Consider the following 19666-nt stretch of genomic DNA (forward strand, 5'->3'; position numbering starts at 1 on the left):
GTATTTTGGAATAAAAAATGTTCTAAAATGTGGTTATTTTGCTTCCAAAATCAAAAGTGGAGGTTTTGAATCTCATTTAGTTAACACAGGGAAGGCAAATTATTTTATCCTTAACTGGTAATTGGTCATGCACGGTCAATGATGGAAAGAAAGAGAAAGAGGGGAGGTAGGCAGGAGGAGAGAAAGAAGAGGAACTTCATAACAGTATTTTCTTGTTTAAAAAAAAAAATACGAAACGGTATGGCAGCTCTGGAGTGAACCTACTCCATGGCCCTGAAACAAGAAATTGTATAAAATTCAAACTAGGAGAAAATAGGGGGCACAGTGTCTAAATATCAAGGATTTCTTGTATTTTAATGAAAATACAATGTTTTAAGTAACATATTTACTGTGAAAAGACTAATAGAAGAAATATCCTTAGTTTCTGATCAATAATAAAACTATGAAAATATCTACTTTCTATAAATCATACGGTTATACTTGAAAACTTTTTACATACATGGCTCATTTTCATGGTTTACGGAAGAGTTTAAAAATCTTAGTCATCTTAAACAACCAATTCTTACTTCTCACTTTTTTAAAAGATGTAAAACAGTATTGGTATAAGATCCAAAATAAGTACTTCAATCATTAGCCATAAGCCGATTTTAGCTTATTTGATAAAACAGAAATTTTAAAGACTACATGTATTCTAGGATCTATAGAAAGGAATCCACAAGTTTCTTTGCGTCCTCTGGGCTGAACTGACTGAGACATTGGTGGAGCTGCTGGAGTTTCTGAAAGAACCCAGGGCAGGGCTAAGTGTTTCTGTGACCAAGCCTATGTCAGGCTAATGGATAAAATCCTTTTGTCTCCTCTACAATCTGAAAAATCCCTGCAGGGCAGGAACTACAGCTCTAGAACTATTTTCTACTATACAGAAGAAATATCTTAAAGAGCTCAAGTAGAAACTAAAAGGAAAAGGAAAAAATGAAACGATGATTTTCATTTATTTGTAAAATAAAGTGTATCTGCTTTTGGGGAAAAAAAAGTAAATTTTAGATACTGATTGGGAAGTTGGCTAGTTTAGCACCCTTTCCTTTTATTTTTAGTAACAACACACAGGTATTCTTCCTGGTTTTTCTATGTTTTTGCAAAAATGTCACACTGCAACTTCCTTTTCCAAGTTATCACACTGCACAAATCTACTTTAATCTTTTAAATGCAAGATATTATTCATTTTTAGATCTTTTCTCCAATATGATAATTGGAAAAGTATACCTCACTGAGGTTTTAGTTAGCATTTAAAAAAATTATCATCAGGGTTGAGCAATTTTCATAAGTTTGTACTGTAACATATTTTCCATAAAAAAAACCCTTAAGAATAACTGATTTATATTCATTCCTCATATATTATGAAACTTGTCTGTTATATTGCAAGTATTTTCTTCTGGCATTGGTATTGCTGATAAAGGGCTTTCCTGTAGCATTATTATATAACTATAGTCTTCTATACTTTCTCTGCCAGTATTTGGTTATATACAGGTCTTTCTTCTAGTATTTAAGATAGTTATAAAAAAAAAAGATAGTTATAGAATAATATAAATCCACTAATACCTTTCTGCTTGATCTCAACATGCATTTTTTCAGTTGATTTATTTTAACATTAAAATTTCCAAAGAAAACACCCTTCCAATCTGTAAAAATGCCTACCTCTACGAATAAACAGTAGTATTACAGAACCATGACCACTGACGTTAATATTGATACACAGCTATTCATTATTTTTATTCTACCATAATTACTTTTATAGGTCTTTATAATATGGTGCTAATTGAAAATATTATATTTCTTAAATATAAATTTGCCAGACTTTTTGGCATATACTTTGTAGCTGTACTTTATTTTTTATTTTCTATTTTTTTTAAAGATTTTATTTATTTATTTTTTTCCCCTTAAAGCCCCAGTAGATAGTTGTATGTCATAGCTGCACACCCTTCTAGTTGCTGTATGTGGGATGCGGCCTCAGCATGGCCAGAGAAGCAGTGCGTCGGTGCGCGCCCGGGATCCCAACCCGGGCTGCCAGCGTCAGAGCGTGCGCACTTAACCGCTAAGCCATGGGGCCGGCCCTGTAGCTGTACTTTAATATCTTTCTAGAACAAACATAAATCTTATCATTTGTAGTACCTTTCAGTATTTTCTTATAGATGAAAATTATCTCATATCAAATAAGTAGAGAATTTATAAAGATGAAAAGTAAAAGTTCTTTTTGTAGCCCAAATTTCTAGAGACTACTTGGTGAAAGGGAGTTAAGTACCCTGAGAATCTTCCCATGAAGACCAAGGTTAGACGAGTTTAGAGCCAGTTTGAATTAAATAGATCTCAGAAGAAAGTGTGACATTTAGCATTTATTTCCCAATCCCAATTCACATTTCTCAGAGTAACCAGAGGATTGCCAAATGCCAAATCTGCCATAGCTGAAAGGCCCTGCAACCTCAGGGCTAGCTTGGAAATCCCTTAACTTGGGTCACCATAGGACATGTCTATCACTCTCATCAAGGAAATTCTTAGAGGTGTCAAGGGATGTAATACAGGGCAGTTACCTGAGAATAGGTTCCACAAACTGCAGACTAAGACCCCATGTCAAAGCTGATCACAGGAAACCTAGACTAGGTATTAAGTAGGTCTGTTCTCTGAGGTGCTAATTCCCTGAATGTAATGTTTAAAAAGTAAGATTACTATGCTTTTCTTAGAGTATGTAAAAAAAATTTTGAACAAACACTAAAAATGGAAACGTATATAAGAAAGCAACAAATAGGTTTGAGAATCCATCTAGAAATTAATTTCTAGTTAAATACCGTTCTTGAATCCATCATCTTCTTAGTTTTCCTTAAGGTTACATACGAGGCTATCGTTGAAGATTCGGGTGTTGGTGATTTTGTTCTTGGAGGGACTACTCCAACAGGAAAGTGGGAACCTAAAAATTAAAATAGCAGTAACATCTTCAAAACACCTCTCACACAACTTTGCTTTCTTTTGAGATATTCAATTTCTGAGGCTTTTAAAATCAGAAGGCAAATTTATTGTTTGAAAAGAGCCAGGGAAAATGTAGTAGCCTTTCATCAGCTGTTCTAACCTAATAAGCCAGCCAATGATACTAGCAGACAAATTTAGGGTTAGGTTTAGGAATAAAGTTCTACAGACGGATAGATGACATAACAAATTAATTATAAAATTTAGTACACTTAATGGGTCGTATCTCCTCACAATAACCCTGTAAAGGAGAGAAGGTAAATGCACTTCAGTATATGGGTGAATTCACTTCCTTGACTCCATACAGCTCATCAGCAGCACGGCTGGAGCTTCTGCTTCAGCCCTCTTTCCACTACTGCTCTGCTGCTTCTCGAAGCGTTCACAACATTGTCAGAGGTTGAAAGTACCTTAATCGAATCCTCTCCCATATTACAGATTAGGAAGGTTATGGCCCAGAAGGGTTAAGTGATTCACCTAAATGTCCTCAATTTCCAGTTGGTCTCCTTCAATCACACTCTACCGCCTTAATCAAGAATCTACTAACGATGTTAACAATAGTTAACTATAGGGAATCACTGTTACTTTCTCCTTTATACTTTTAAAAATTTCTAAAATGAACACACGCCACTTTTTATAAATAGACTCACCCACACACATACAGAAAGTCATTAACACAACAACAAAAGCTAATAGTAAGTTAACATAAAATGTACGCATTTATACCATAGTCATCTTGTGTGAGCAGAATATATACACTACTATCCACGGAGCACATCAGTAAAAGAACAAACAATTAAAATCTCAACGGTTTGCTTAAAAAAAAAAAAATCATTCTCGTTGGGTTCACTTATTGACGAATGGTAGGTCAATCATTCAGGGCCCCTTTAGGTTATAAACCAAACAACCAGTAGCTTAATTAAATTTTAAGAGATGCAAAACTTGGAGTAAGAATTCAAACCATATTAAAGAATATATTTCAGATGATATATTTTTTTTTATGAGTAAATACATGCATTGCTGGAACAAATGATTATCTACTTCTCTACTTTTTTCAATTCAATTCAATTCCTACTGATGAGTTAAAATCACTATACATAATCATTTACTAAATAATTTCTAAATTTTGTAAACTTGACCAATTGCATTTATCCCATCACAGGGCATTATGACTGTGTAGGAACCCGAAAAAAGAATGGAGTAGGATATGCAAAATCAAAGAATAAAACACAGTGCTTATCTTATGTATGCTTTAGACACTTTCCCCCAGGATTAAAAATGTTACACATGGGATAAAGGGCAACTCTCTTCCATACCCTGATCAAGAAGGCAAATGCCATTCAGGTACAGTAAACCAGTGCTGTTGGCAACAGGGACAGTCTGGCGAGATCTATTGAGTTTTTAAAAAAAGCTACAAAGTCCTAACTTTTAAATGTTGGCAATCAACAATTTTTACTTTTAGTTAAAAAAAAAAAATCACAGAACAAACTTATTTATAAATATTAATGTAAAAATCTGAAATAAATCACTATCAAATAGAATCAATCTAGTAGCACATTAAGGGAAAAATACACCACAACTGCGGTTTATACTAGGAATGCAAATGGATGGTTTAATATTAGAAAATCTATTAACTGTAACTCAATATATTAATATATTAAAAAAAGAGAAAAATATGATCATTAGGAAAGGCATATAATAAATTCAATATAAGTAATATTCAATATCCTTTCATGAAAAAACAAAAACCCATTGCTAAAATGAGAATAAATGGATACTTCCATAATATGACAAAACGTAGACACCTCAAACCAAAGCCAGGACCATGATCAATGGGAACAACTTAAAAGCATTCCCGCTAATGTCAATAGCAGAATTAGGATGTCCACTACTGCCTCCTTTTCTTAACACTACTGTGGAGCTACTAGCTTCAGAGAAGAAAGAGGTATAAAATTTAGGAAGAAAAAAAGGATAATTATAATTATGACATAACTGTATATCTGGAAAATCCAAGCAAAACAACTGAACTACTACTAAGAACGGTTAGATAATTCAAAAAGCTCACATCAGTCTTAACTTTAGCCATCCTGGTACATGTATAGTGGTATCTCATTGTGGTCTTTTTTTTTTTTTTTAATAATTTTATTTATTTTTTTCCCAAAGCCCCAGTAGATAGTTGTATGTCATAGCCGCACATCCTTCTAGTTGCTGCATGTGGGACATGGCCTCATCATGGCCAGAGAAGCCGTGCGGCGGTGCGCGCCCGGGATCCGAACCCGGGCCGCCAGCAGTGGAGCGCGCGCACTTAACCACTAAGCCATGGGGTAGCCCTCATTGTGGTCTTAATTTACATTTCCCTATGACTAAAAAGACTGAGCTCCTTTTCATATGCTTATTTGCTATGTGACTATACTCTTTTGTAAAGTGTCTGCTCACGTGCTGTATACTCCCTGAATTTTATATTGCGGCCCTGTATTATGTATTCACCAATAAGAATGAGAGCAAAGGGGCCGGCCCCCGCGGTGGTGAAGTGCGCTCACTCCACTGCTGGCAGCCCGGGTTCAGATCCCAGGCACGCACCGATGCACCGCTTGTCAGGCCATGCTGTGGCGGCATCCCATATAAAGTGGAGGAAGATGGGCACGGATGTTAGCTCAGGGCCAGTCTTCCTCCGCAAAAAGAGGAGGATTGGCATTGGATGTTAGCTCAGGGCTCATCTTTCTCACCAAAAAAAAAAAAAAAAAGGAATGAGAGCAAAGATCTGGCTTTTGGTGGCTGGCTATGAATCTCCGCTTTACAAGTCTCTCCAACTCATGGCTATATGTCCGATATTTCATCAGCTTCTACACCACCCAAATTTTCATTTACCACCTACTACGTAATTGTTGACTGGTTAAATGAAAAAGATTTACTTCTTTCTTTACTGTTTTTATTAAATAAAGCAGATGTAAAGGAATAAGTATAAAATATGTACAATTATAAAGAATAATGATCTATCCATTTAGTCATCACCCAGATTAAGAAATATCATCATTACCTTTAATGGCCTTTTCTCAACCTTCTCTAGTCTTCTCTCCTCAGAGGTAATAACTGTTGTACATGTCTATCTTTCTTTTGCTTTTTTTTATAGTTTTGTAATACTTGAATTTCTAAAAAAATATACTGTTTTCGTTATGCATATTTGAAAGTTTTATATATATATGGCATTATATATTATATATCTTTCTGCAACTTGATGTTTTCACTCAACATTAGGTTCGATTTTTTAGTAGCCGTTAAGTTTTAGATGTTGCTGTAAACACCATATAGCTGTATTTTTAATTTTAACCCAGTTTGACAATCTTTCTTTCAAGTGAAGCATTTAGTCCAATTATATTTGTTGTAATTACAGATATATTTAGATGTATTTCTACCAACTTATTTTTTGCTTTGCATTTTTCCCACTTCTATCTTTTTTCCTCTCTCTTTTTTTGGATTACTATTCAGTTTGCCTCCCTACTAGTCTGGAAAGTATACAGTCTATTTCTTTTCTTTATCTGATACCCTAACATGCACACTTAACCTATTAAAGTCTAAAGTTAATCAGGATCATTACCATTCCCTAGAACAATACAAAGACCTTAGAACATCTTAATATCAACAAACCTCCTCCTGTTTTACATGCTACTGTTGTCAAATATTTTAGTTTTATACTTCTTAGACCTTCCATATCTGACCACTTTCCTTCAACCTGAAGTATTGTAGAATTCTCCTAAATGACGGCCAGTAAGCAGCAAACTCTCCCATTTTGTCTTTACTATCCTTCTCAAGTTTTATTGAGGCAAAATGTATACCGAAATGTACAGATCTTAAGTGTACAACTGGTGGGGTATGACAAATGTATACGCTTGTGTAATTATCTCAATCAAGATAAAGACCATCTCCATCACCCGACTAAGTTCCCCTCCAGTCAATCCCACCCTTCTGCCAAAGCCAAGGACTTTTCTGCTGTCTATCACCAAAAGATTAGTTTTGCCTATTCTCACACTTCATATAAAGGAAATCATACCCTATGTCTCCTTTGTTGGGCTTCTTTCACTCAACATAATTTTTTTCAGGTTTGTCCATGTTGTTGAGATTCATACATATTGTACAACTATCAGAAGTTTTTTTTAAATTGCTGAGGAGTATTCCACTGCATGAAGATATCAAAATTTGTTTACCCATACTCTTGTTGACAGACATATGGGTTGCTTCCAGTTTTTGTCTATTAAGAATTAAAGCTACTAAAAAAATCCTTGTATGAATCTTTTTGAGGAATTATATTTTCATTTTCCTTAGGTAAATATATAGGAGTAGAATTGCTGGATATGATAGTTGCATGTTTAACTTTATTAAAAAACTGCCAAACTGTTGTTCCATTCTGTATCACCATAAGAAGTGTGTGTGAGTTCCAAGTGTTCCATGCCCTAACTAACACTTGATAGTCAGTCTTTTAAGTTTAGCCATTCTAGAAGGTGTGAACTGTGATTTTAATTTGCATTAAAATTGCATTTCTTTTATGATCAGCTGCAAACTTTTTGGCCATCTGTATACCTTATTTGCTAAGTGTCCAAGTCTTTTGCCTATTTTTTATTGGGTTGTCTTTATCATTGATTTGCAAGAGCTGTTTATATATTCTAGATACAAGGCCTTTGTCAGATACATGTATTGATAATATTTTCTCCCATTCTGATGAGTAGAAGTTCTAAATTTTGCTGAAATCCAATTAACCAGTTTTCACTGAGTATAGCCCTCAGAGGGTCCCAGCTTTACTTGAGGGGGTCTCCTATCAGACTCCTCATTTGTTCAGACTCTGAGCTTTGTCCTGTCACAAGGTAAAAGCTGGCTTTAGGGCTCCACTTAACTTTTTGGATCTCTCCTGCTATGCACTAAATTGTGTCCTCCTAAAATTCATGTCCTCCAAAGTGACTATATTTGGAGATAGGACCTATAAGGAGGTAATTAAGGTTAAATGAGGTCATAAAGGTGGGGCACTAATCCGAAAGGATTAGTGTCTTTATAAAAAGAGACAACGGGGAGCTTGCACATGATCTCTTTCTCTTTGCTGGCACTCAGAGGAAAGGCCATGTGAGGGTGCAGCAAGAGGCAGCCAGCTGCAAGCCAGGAAGAGAGTCCTCACCTGAAACTGAACCCTGCTGGACCTTAATCTGAGATTTCTGGCCTCCAGAACGGTGAGAATAAATTTCTGTTGTTTAAGCCACTCAGTCTATGGTATTTTGTTACAATCTTTGGCCTGAGCATTCCTTTCTTTACTTTTCTCCATTTGCTGAAACTTCTCAAAAAAATTTAAAATGATATTAACCAGCAATTGTAATCACTTTCTGTGGCAGGATTGGCCAGGGCATCTAGTTAGCTATATTGCCAAAAACATTTACTTTTGTTTGCAGTCTGATATTTTCTGTATATTTATAATAATATGTACCAATATAATAAGAACTAAGGCTATAACTGTTTAACTTACATCTGTGTATGAAAAGGTAAAGTTTTAATAAAGACTTTCAATGAAGAGAAGTAATGATTGAATCAGAATGAGAAAAATGTATAAATATTAAGTTTTTAAGATGGTAGTATTTTTCTAATAAAAAAAACCCTGGCATTAGAAGGCCTACAAAAATATTCCTATTACGAAAAAAGCTATGTAAACATTACCATTTAATGTTTTCCAAACTTTACTTTGTGATCCTTTAGCAGATTATAAAAAATCAGCCTAGTGGGTTAGGATCAGTAACGATTTTTCTGGAAAAATTTACATTTGCCATATTTGCTTTTGTTTTGTATGTGTACACTCACCTTTTTAATGAACCATCTGAAAGTAAGTTGTTGATACTTTTCTAAGTGTTTCAGAATTCGCACAACACATTCTCCTACGTAACCCCAATACCACAATATCACTTACTATTAGATAGTATCTGGAACATATTTAAATTTCTATAATGGTCTCCACAATGTCTTTAGAGCCTTTTCTTTTAAACCATGATCCAGTCAAGGTTCAAGTATTGCACTGTGTCTGGCCTTTTCTATCTTTTTAATCCTAAACAGTCGCCCTTCTACCCATTTTCTTTACAACATTGAAGAATGACCAGCATTTAAAAAAAAAAATCAAGGGCCCAGCCCCGTGGCAGAGCGGTTAAGTGCGCGTGCTCTGCTGCTGGCGGCCTGGGTTAGGATCCCGAGTGTGCGCTGACACACCGCTTGTCAGGCCATGCTGTGGTGGCGTCCCACATAAAGTGGAGGAAGATGGGCACGGATGTTAGCACAGGGCTGATCTTCCTCATAAATAAATAAATAAATAAATAAATAAGTAAATAAAATAAAAAAATCAGAGTACACACATTAGGAGTTGAGTATTATTTCACGGAATTTACTTATAGCATATAAATTTTATGGCAATTTGTTTTAGGCCTTAATCTTTTATGTACAATTTTAAAATAGAAAAAAAACTAAAAAATAAAAAATCTCAAGAAACAAAAGCTTTTCAAGTTTGGCATAAAGATTTCTCAGTAAAACCTAACCTGATTTGATACAAACCTTTTTAGTCTTTATCCCACTTAGGATGAATATTCCAGAAATATTAATGAGTTTAAAAACGGGGTGCTGCCTCATGCCTAGCCAAGATGACCTGTGATACATGGTTGATGGGTCACGATACCTTCCTAATATCTGAAAACTTCCGAATTCTGAAACCCATCAGACTCCAAAGGTTTCAGATCAGGGACTGTGGACTTGTATATGTCCTGGGTCAACATGTAAACTGAATTTATTGCTAAAATGTCTGAAAAACATAGGAGATAAAACACATCCCAAACGCTGACCTTTAACTGAAGTTTCCATTTCTGAGACAGGCTCTGATTTTTCTTCCCCATTAGATTCATCAACTTCAGCCACTGTTGTCAACTCTGGCTCACTCTTGTAGAGTCTATAATCTGGACCCTTGAAAGGAAGATATGTAATTACCAAAAAAAAATTGCTACAAGTTTCTTTTAAAATGTTTACCTCTAAAGACTCAAGTCAAACTCTACAAATCAAAAGCCTCAGTCAGCTATCTTGGATGTAACATAATTAATATGTATGTTATACCTAAGGTTGAAAAAAAAGAATCTGAAAGATTTTTAACCAATAGAACTTTTGGTTTTAAAATTAAAAATATTCCAGGCCGGTCCCGTGGCTTAGCGGTTAAGTGCGCGCGCTCCGCTACTGGCGGCCCGGGTTGGGATCCCAGGCGCGCACCGACGCACCGCTTCTCCGGCCATGCTGAGGCCGCGTCCCACATACAGCAACTAGAAGGATGCGCAACTATGACATACAACTATCTACTGGGGCTTTGGGGAAAAAAAAAAAAGGAGGAGGATTGGCAATAGATGTTAGCTCAGAGCCGGTCTTCCTCAGCAAAAAGAGGAGGATTAGCATGGATGTTAGCTCAGGGCTGATCTTCCTCACACACACAAAAAATATTCCTCTTAGGGACAAAGTCATTAGAACCTTTTTATCACGGTATATCTGAGGTCTGAAAATAATTATATCATATTAATCCAATAAGCCCTATTCCTTTTTTCCTTATTTTTTTTCCTTTCTTATTACATTTCACATTTATTTGCTTCACCCCAAACCTCTTATTTCCAGTTTCCATGGGTAATGTCTGTCCTTGGTAATGTCCACATCCTCTAACAGCTTTCCTTGACTGAAATGCCTACTCCCCAACCTTTTTCTTATTCCTAGTAACAATCTTTTTCTTTCTTGCTTCTTGCTGATCTCAAGATACTATTTTGCCTCTAATATCCTAAAATAGTATATTTAAAATATGGCTCCTTAAACACATGCAACGTAACCACTTCATGAAAATATTTATGAAAATATGAAATATTATTAAAGTTGTGAAAATATTAAAAACTGAGAATGGTAAAACCAAAACAGGAAAAACACAAATGATAACATTATCTATAAACAAAATGCACTGGTTAAAAGTGGTGTTATAATAAAAAAAAAGTTTGAGTGAAAAATAAATTTTCAAAAATGAGAGGGCATGTGCGATTGATTATTCTGTGGCTATTGCAGCCACTTACACAGTGAGATCCATTTCTTGGATATCCTTGAACTTGATGAATCTTCTTTTCTTCAGGCAGATGGACTGGGCCCCTGCTATAACAGAGCAAGGAGCTGCTATCACTGGGCAGAGGGGGGATTATGGGAGGCTGCTCTGTAAAGTCATAGGACCGAGGAAGTGGAGGACGAGGTGGGACTACTTCCTCTTCCTAAAGATTGTAGAATAGTCACCTTATTTAGACAAGCATATTGAATTAAGTGTATCTAAATTCTTTGCAATGGTAAATTAACTTAAATTCGCTTTAAGATAATTAAAGGGACACTGCCAAGCTAAAAGTCTCATACTGAAAAGTAAAACCAAAAATGTTTATGATAGCCAATAAATAGGTTTTAAATACGGTTGTATCTAATTTTTTCTGTAACACACAGGTTAGCTTTACACTGAAGCCCGACCTCAAAACAGATGTATGAAACTACTGTATTTCATTTTAAAACTACAAGAAAAGTATCAATTTAAAAATCTTACTCCATATTTTTTGGGTAATTTTTAAGAGGAAAAAAAATAAACATTTCTTTTTGATTGGCTTTTATACAAAATTCAAGACCACAGATGCTTTCAGTTAGGTTGACAGTATCCCTTTGTACTTGTAATTTCTTTATGGTATGCAAGATACATAAGCCAACTTATCTATCAATCATCCTACATATTTTATGAAGTATAAGAAACAATGATAAATATTCAAGTTAGAAAAAGTATGACAATATTAAAGTTCTAACATAGATGAAAAGTAGTGATTCAATGTTTTTACATTAAGAAAACGGAAGAAAAATCACATTTGTTAGAAGTACCAAATTACTAAACCAGTGAAATTTCAAGATTAAAACAATAAATCAAATATATTCAGAAAACATTTTGTTATGAGCAGACAACTCTAATTCATGTTTTAAATATTTAAAATAATTTATAGTTAGACAAACAATCCAAACTTACCTCATTTTTGTACTTGACTGTCGAGAAAGGCTTTGGTCCTACCATACCTATTAAAGAAATTATAAAACATAACTACTTATCCTAAACATATCTTTTTGAATATACAGAAAAAAGGAATAATTTCATGTCACTTAATTGAAGCCTTCAGTTTCTAATCTTTTATTTACTAATGTTTGCAGAATTTGAAACAAATTACATTAAAAAATACAAATTAAAATATCTAGTTTAAACAAGAGTATGGGGAAATGCATTTCCTTAAACATTACTGGTGTAAGTATACTCTGACATAATCTTTTAGGAGGGCAATTTGGCAGTGCTTATCAACATGGAGACTGTGGGCTCATTTCCCACTTCTGGAATCCAGAAGTACTAGCATATGTGTTTAGTTATACATAAACAATATTCATTATAACATTATGACAGAAACAAAACAAACAAACCAAAAACCTGGAAACAACTTACACGCTCATCAACACAGAAACAGATAAATTATAGTTCATCTATACAATGGATTCTTACACAACTATTATTGTATTGTATTGTTAAGGAGAAAAAAGCAAATTGTTTTAAAATAAGTATAGCATAATTCCATTTTCTGTTGTGGGGAAAAAAACTCCTAAAACCAAAACACTATGTGTGTTTTTAATTATACACACAAAACAATGATTTATTTTTGTGTGAGTGTATTTGGAAAAACTTTTGCTCTTTGCTTTATAAATTTGTGTCCTGATTCAGTATTACAAAGAAGAGTGCCTGTTTTCTGATGTCAAAATCCATTAAAATAAAAAAAGAAACCTGATTCTATGTGTCATTCCATTTAGATATACTATTATGGTCAACTACCGGGAATAAAACACAAAGCTACTCGACCTGTTTCTGTGGTGCCTCTTTGCTGCTTGTGTTTACCCAGTCCTTCCATGACATCTTGAATTCTCCAGAGTTCTTTCTGAATCTGCGCACGCTGAATTCCTGCTGATTCAGTCTATTAGTAAAAATGCACAGACCAGATACGGGAAAAAAAAAAAATCATTAAATAAAGTTATATATTTCACTAATTATATATTTAAAAAAATGAGAATTGCAGTGGACTAAGTTTTGAGAATATTTAATACGACCTATGTGAACATGCCCAATTTTGCAACTTCAGTGGCAAAGATAAAAGATAAAGCAGAGAAAGAAAAAAATTAATTTTTCAGTCTTAAGTGCACTATTTCTTATCTCTTCAGTAAGCTTTGCCTTCCGTTATTTATGATCCCAGGAAGGAATACCGATCAGAGGGACTAAAAATGGAAAAGAAAACCAAAAAGAAAACAGAACAAAATAGAAACCCATAAACCCCAAATTAAAAAAACATACATATATTTTAGGGGGAGAAAAAAGAAATGGAAAGTATAGCAGCTTCCTATGGTCTAGAACACAAAGAGACATGACAAACAAGAAAAAAAAAAAAGGACAATAAACAAAATACATTTAGAGTTAGAGTTAACAAAACGTTATTTGCAGGACAAATTTTCAATTTTGGAATCTAGATTTATCACTGCCATTTTTATTCTATTCTAAATTATATCCACTCTCTTACTTCTAATATACCCCATTTCATGCCCTCAGGCTAAATGCTATAACTGAAACCAAAATAAGATCATACTGGTTTTCTGTAAGATTCTAACAGAACTCTATGACATATACTTAGGATTACAATAAATATATTTTTAGGAATATAACTTTATTTAAAAAATAGGCAATAAAGTACAAAAATCGTCACATTGCCTAGAAGATTTTTTTCACTGAATATTAGTTTTCGACAATTGCAGATACTAGAATAAAATCAATAATCAACAAGAAAAAAGTCCTCCAAGGGGTAGAAATATGTTTTCAAAGTCTATAAGCCTAAGGACTACGTACTAATACTGCCTCAAAAAGGCACCACATAACTTTAGTTATCCAGTTTCCCAAGCCACAGGCTGGAAGCATCCAAGTAAATGAAATACTCACATGAGACCCAAACCCATGACAGCCCAGAGAGGTAAATACTGACATACTTATGGGGAAGGATTATCAACTATAAAAATCAGACAGCTGCACGTTTTGTATAGAATATGTATTACTTTTGCAATAATTTAAATCTATATACATATTTTTGCTTATCTGAGAGATGTACAATTGAAAATATCATTTTTGTTTTATTTTGCATTTCTCTGGTTACTAGTGACTTAAACCAAACACTTGTTAGCAATCTGAGTTTTACTTTCTATGATTTAAAACTACTTACATTCTTTGTCTGTTTTTCTAATGTAATCTTTCTCCAAATCAAAAAGAACAAGTTCCTGCAAATCCAGATAGTAACTCCTGTTGAACTTTAGTGGTCAAAGACACTTCTTCCCAGTATATCATCTTTTAAGTTTGTCTAGGTTGCCTTCATTATTTACTTATTTATTTAACAAACACTTATATGTGTTATGTGCCTGGTACTATTTAAAGTGCTTACATTTAACCATTTTAATAATCCCATAGGGGTAAGTATTGTTACTATTTTCATGTTACAGTTGTGGAGACTGAGGGACAGAGCTGTTATGTAACTGGTCTAAGGTCACATATGCAATGTTGTTCTCACAGAGTGTGCCTTCTATTTTTTTTATTTTTTCAAAAACTGTCTTAACTACTTGTGGTCTTTACTATACCTTAAAAAGACGTTTAGAACCATTTTGTTAATTTTTTTCAGAAAATTCTGCTAGAAATTTGGTTGGAATAGAATTGAGCTTATGGGAAGAACTTTCATCATGATAACGTTAAATTGGGCCATCTGTGAACATGGCTGAACCAGTTACACTTTTCCATTTACTCAAGTCTTCTCTTATGTCCTATAATATAGTAAATTAATCTTTCATGGTGAACATTTTTTTGTTAGGCTAAATCAAGGTTGGCAAAATGCTCTGGTCTGTAGTCTCTTTGTATGGCCTGTGAGCTAAGAACACATTTTTACATTTTTTTATGTGTGTGTGAGGAAGACTGGCCCTGAGCTAACATCGGTTGCCAATCCTCCTCTTTTTGCTGAGGAAGATTGGCCCTGAGCTAACATCTGTACCCATCTTCCTCCATTTTGTTTGTGGGATGCTGTCACAGCACGGCTTGATGAGTGGCGCATAGGTCCACGCTCAGGAACTGAACCTGCGAACCCTGGGCCACCTAAGAGGAGCGTGCGAACTTAACGACTATGCCACTGGGCCAGCCCCTAAATTTTTACATTTTTAGGTGGTGATAAAAAAATACAAAACCATCAAAGATTATGTGACAGAGTGTATATATTTAATATCCGGCCTTTTACAGAAAAAGTTTCCTGAACCTTGGGTTATATCTTAGATATTTATAGTTATTTTTCTCTAGTATTTAGTATCTTATTAGTGTAACTTCAGTGTTCAATACAGAAGTCACAACCACATGTGGTTAACTAAATTTAGATAATTAAAATGAGAAACAATTAGAACTTCAGTTCCTTGGTCATACTAGCAACACTTCAAGTGCCCAACAGCTACAGGTGGCTACTGGCTACTACACTGGACAGCATAGACAGAGGACAGTTGATTTTCTATGAGTCATCCTTACTAACCTTTTAGTTCTTGTATTGATTTGTCTGTTGAGTCCAGTGGGTTTCCAATGTAGATGGCCAAATTTATATAGGGCCACAAGCATGAAGCGACACTTATTATTTTCTTAAATGTATATTATCTCCATTTCTCAGAGCAACACTTTAAGACAGGTATTATTATTTCCATATTACAGATAACAAAACTAACACTTGGAACCGGATCCCAGATCTGCCAGTTTACAAATCTGGACTCTTTATGCCAAATGGTACTGCATCTTCCCCTATTCTAATAATATATCAGTCAAGACCATAGGCTAAATATAGTTTGATAAAAAAGAGGCATTTAATATAGAACGGATTAGAATAAATTTTATAAAAAAATAACATATCAGTTATTTGATAAATCTATATAATTCAACACCTCAATGACAAGTGACATAATTAGCTAGGAGCACAGAGCACTCCAGGGCTCACAATGTACCCAATAAAATAAAGAACTTTTAAACAATGAAGGATGGGCTACTTTGTGAGAGAGCAAGATTCCCATCATTGAAAGTATTTCAACCCAGGCCTTAGGTAGCCAATGATGTAACAACTCTTAAGGGCATGCAGAAATCTAACAAGGTGGGTTGTACGGTACCACTCAAAATCAGTTAAAACAACGTAAAAAAATTACACTTTTGTACCTGAACTTCACCAAGGCGATCTAGCTGCTCCTGCATCTGGTTTCTGGTAACCGTTACATCGTATTCTAATCTATCATATTCTCTCCATGCTCGTTCCAGTTCCTAAAATCAAAGAGCTTTAATTACTTTAATGGGGAAAATGTGCTTCTGTGTTGTTATCAACCGTGTAGTTTATATTGAACAAAACAAAAATTTTTATAACTCATTTTCCTTTACTTTTTTCCTCCCTTTTTTGCTTAATTCAACAAGAATTTACTGAGCAACTGAAGTATTTATTATTGTGCTGCTGTATTCAGATTTATTAAAAAACAAAACAAACCCAAACAAACCCCCCATAATTATTATTTATTCATTCTTGACATCAAGATATTCAAATTCATTCTGTCTAAAGAGTTTTATTTTGAGGAAATACATTGTTTTATTCATGGCAATACAGCAAATTTTTCTTGAAGATAATTTCTTAAAATGGAGTAAAGGCATAAAATAAAGCATTTTCTTATCTGTCCTGATTAAAATTTCTCCACGAATACAAATAATAAATAGGTTGTATTTTAGCATGTTGGATTTTCAATAACACTTCAAGGCTGATATGATTTTACTTAGAATAAATTTACAGTAATGTAATAACCTAATTCAGCTAACTAAACAAGTCAGTGAATCCTGCTCAAAGACTATTATAGATAGCATCCACCTATACTTTTCTCCTTTGGGAAAAAAAAATACCCCAAACTCGCAAATCACAGAGAAGTTTTTCATACTTGGTCTCCCTCTACCTGTGTCATCTATTTTTTTTTTTTTTTGTGAGGAAAATTAGCCCTGAGCTAACTAACATTTGTCGCCAGTCCTCTTTTTGCTGAGGAAGACTGGCCCCGGGCTAACATCCATGCTCATCTTCCTCTACTTTATAAGGGACATCGCCACAGCATGGCTTGATAAGCGGTGTGTGGGTCTGCACTGGGGATCCGAACCTGCGAACCCTGGGCCACTGGAGCAGAGCGTGCAAACTTAAGCACTATGCCACCGGACTGGCCTCTACCTGTCATTTATTGAATACAGAATGATTCTGCAAGTGCTCCAAATACGTCACATCATTCTGTTTCAGGGATGCTGTTCTACGGGAGTGTAGGCACTCTTCTTTGGGCAACAGTTACATCTCAGAGAGCGGTATGAAGTCAACAAACTGATAACTAAGGAGAGGGACTGTATTTGATCACTATTTTTTTTAAAGATTTTATTTATTTATTTATTTCCCCCCCAAAGCCCCAGTAGATTGTTGTATGTCATAGCTGCACATCCTTCTAGTTGCTGTATGTGGGATGCGGCCTCAGCATGGCCGGAGAAGGGGTGCGTCGGTGCACGCCCGGGATCCGAATCCGGGCCGCCAGCAGGGGAGCGCGGGCACTTAACCGCTAAGCCACGGAGCCAGTCCGATCACTATTTTATCATCAGTATCTAGTGTGCTGTTGGCATGTGTAACACAACCAACAAACATTTTCTGAACGCTGTTGTAAAATGAATTAGTACCTCTTGTGTGAGAACCTCCCATGACCAGGGATTTCTTGCCTTGACCTGCTCCGAATGAAGCTGCCCTGGGAAATGTCAGTTAACAGCAGCAATACTCTCGGGATAAGGAACGAGGGTACCGAGAGCGGAAAAAAGGTTACTTAAAATAATCTTAACAGTTTAAAAAAAAAAGCAGCAATACCTCAAGCTCCTAGAGGTTCTCTTTTAAAGAGTTATTTTATTTTGTATATTCTGCAACTAGCTTAAAATTACTTTTAAAAACTTAGGCAGTGAAAAATTACTCAAGGTGCGTACCTTTAAAAATTAAAATAAGTGTTAAAATTTGGCCATTTGGAATAATTGCTTTTTGAATGTAAGATATCTCCTTAGCCGGTTTTACAATGAATTATATTTTTAAAAAAGCAGAGATAAACCACTGGAGATTTTTTATCATTTCTACATGACATAGATAATTTAGGGGGTCTATTAAGCAGATTTCACAATGAATTAAATTTTAAAAAGGCACAGTGATAAAGGACTAAAGATTTTTATCTCATCTATATTATGAAAATATTAGTCTCCTTACTTGGCTTTAGCAAAGTGTTTTTACCTGAGTAAATAAGGATATTGATCTCCTTTAATAAAAATTGCTTCTAGACATCTTCTAATTTGTCTACATCACAAAAACTGGGAATCTAAATAATGGGCCTTTGAAGGCTTCAGGGAGGGTAAAATGAGGATAACAGACCCCATGGCAGCCTAGAGATAAGTAAGATGGCATTGCTAGGCTAACACCTAACCTCTCTGGTAGAAAAGCCAGAGGTCAGGGTGGGCCCAAAGGTGCCCTAAGAGGCATCTAAATAGGAGATCATTTTAGGACAGTAGCAATCCTTGTCTTTCTTACAGAAACACATAAATAGACATTGAGAGCTAGACAGTACTTCACCAATATTTTAGGGGTGAAGAAACATAGTATACTTTCAATTTCCCTAACCTAGAAAGTCCTCCATTGCACTGTATCATTTGGCCTGAGGCCCATAAGCCTGCTGGGCCCACCCATTTCTTTACCTCTCACTCCTCAAACATGATTATGGGTGGACAGAACACATGCCAACAGGGGACAACAGGAAGAGGGGCAGTGCTGGCATAACATGAGCTTCCTCCTAGCACCTGGCTGAGTATTTCATTAAAGAATTAAACAGATTACACAAGTACCAACTTAAAATCTTTAAATACAACCTTGCTATTTTTTGTCAAGAAGGTATTATATAGGTACACTAAGGCACTGAAAAGGGTTACAGTTATCTTAAATATACAGGTATCTTAAAATCACAGGCACAAGTCAGGAAACAGTGCTTTCAATAAAAACGTGGAGAGTTTCACGCCACACAGTCAAGAGAATGAATGAACTCTTGCAATCTGCAACCACGTGGATGAACCTCACAACGTTAAAAGAAGCCAAAGAGCATACTCTATATATAGATTACACTTTTATAAAGTTCAAAGGCAAAGCTAATATATAGTTTAAAAGTCAGGTGTTGGTGTTTCTGGGAGAAGGCAGCCACCAGGAGGGGAGCTTCTAGCATGCTGGTAAAATTCAATGTCTTGATATGAATGTTAGCACTCAATATGTGTACTTTTCTGAGAATATGTTATACTCTAACAAAGGTAAAAAAAAAATGTGTGTGCATGTATGGGATTGTTATAGGGATGGCAGAAGACTTTTTTTTTTTTGTGAGGAAGATCAGCCCTGAGCTAACATCCATGCTAATCCTCCTCTTTTTGCTGAATAAGACTGGCTCTGAGCTAACA

At 35.1% G+C, this 19666-nt stretch overlaps 1 protein-coding gene across 3 annotated transcripts in view; it reads right to left on the reverse strand.

Moving 5' to 3' along the window:
* The window catches only part of PLEKHA5 (pleckstrin homology domain containing A5), a 233599-nt gene that overhangs the window by 8752 nt on the left and 205181 nt on the right, over positions 1-19666 (reverse strand). For 2 of the 3 annotated variants that reach the window (XM_058558683.1, XM_058558682.1), the window contains 5 exons: positions 16352-16453; positions 12953-13064; positions 12083-12129; positions 9864-9981; positions 2838-2956 (listed from right to left, as the gene is read on the reverse strand). In XM_058558683.1, the coding sequence (XP_058414666.1) occupies positions 2838-2956; positions 9864-9981; positions 12083-12129; positions 12953-13064; positions 16352-16453 (498 nt within the window). Of the gene's footprint in view, positions 1-2837; positions 2957-9863; positions 9982-11111; positions 11301-12082; positions 12130-12952; positions 13065-16351; positions 16454-19666 lie in introns of all 3 variants that reach the window. The other variant, XM_058558686.1, reaches the window with a different exon arrangement.

Source organism: Diceros bicornis, chromosome 17 (assembly GCF_020826845.1).
Source record: "Diceros bicornis minor isolate mBicDic1 chromosome 17, mDicBic1.mat.cur, whole genome shotgun sequence".
NCBI lineage: Eukaryota > Metazoa > Chordata > Mammalia > Perissodactyla > Rhinocerotidae > Diceros > Diceros bicornis.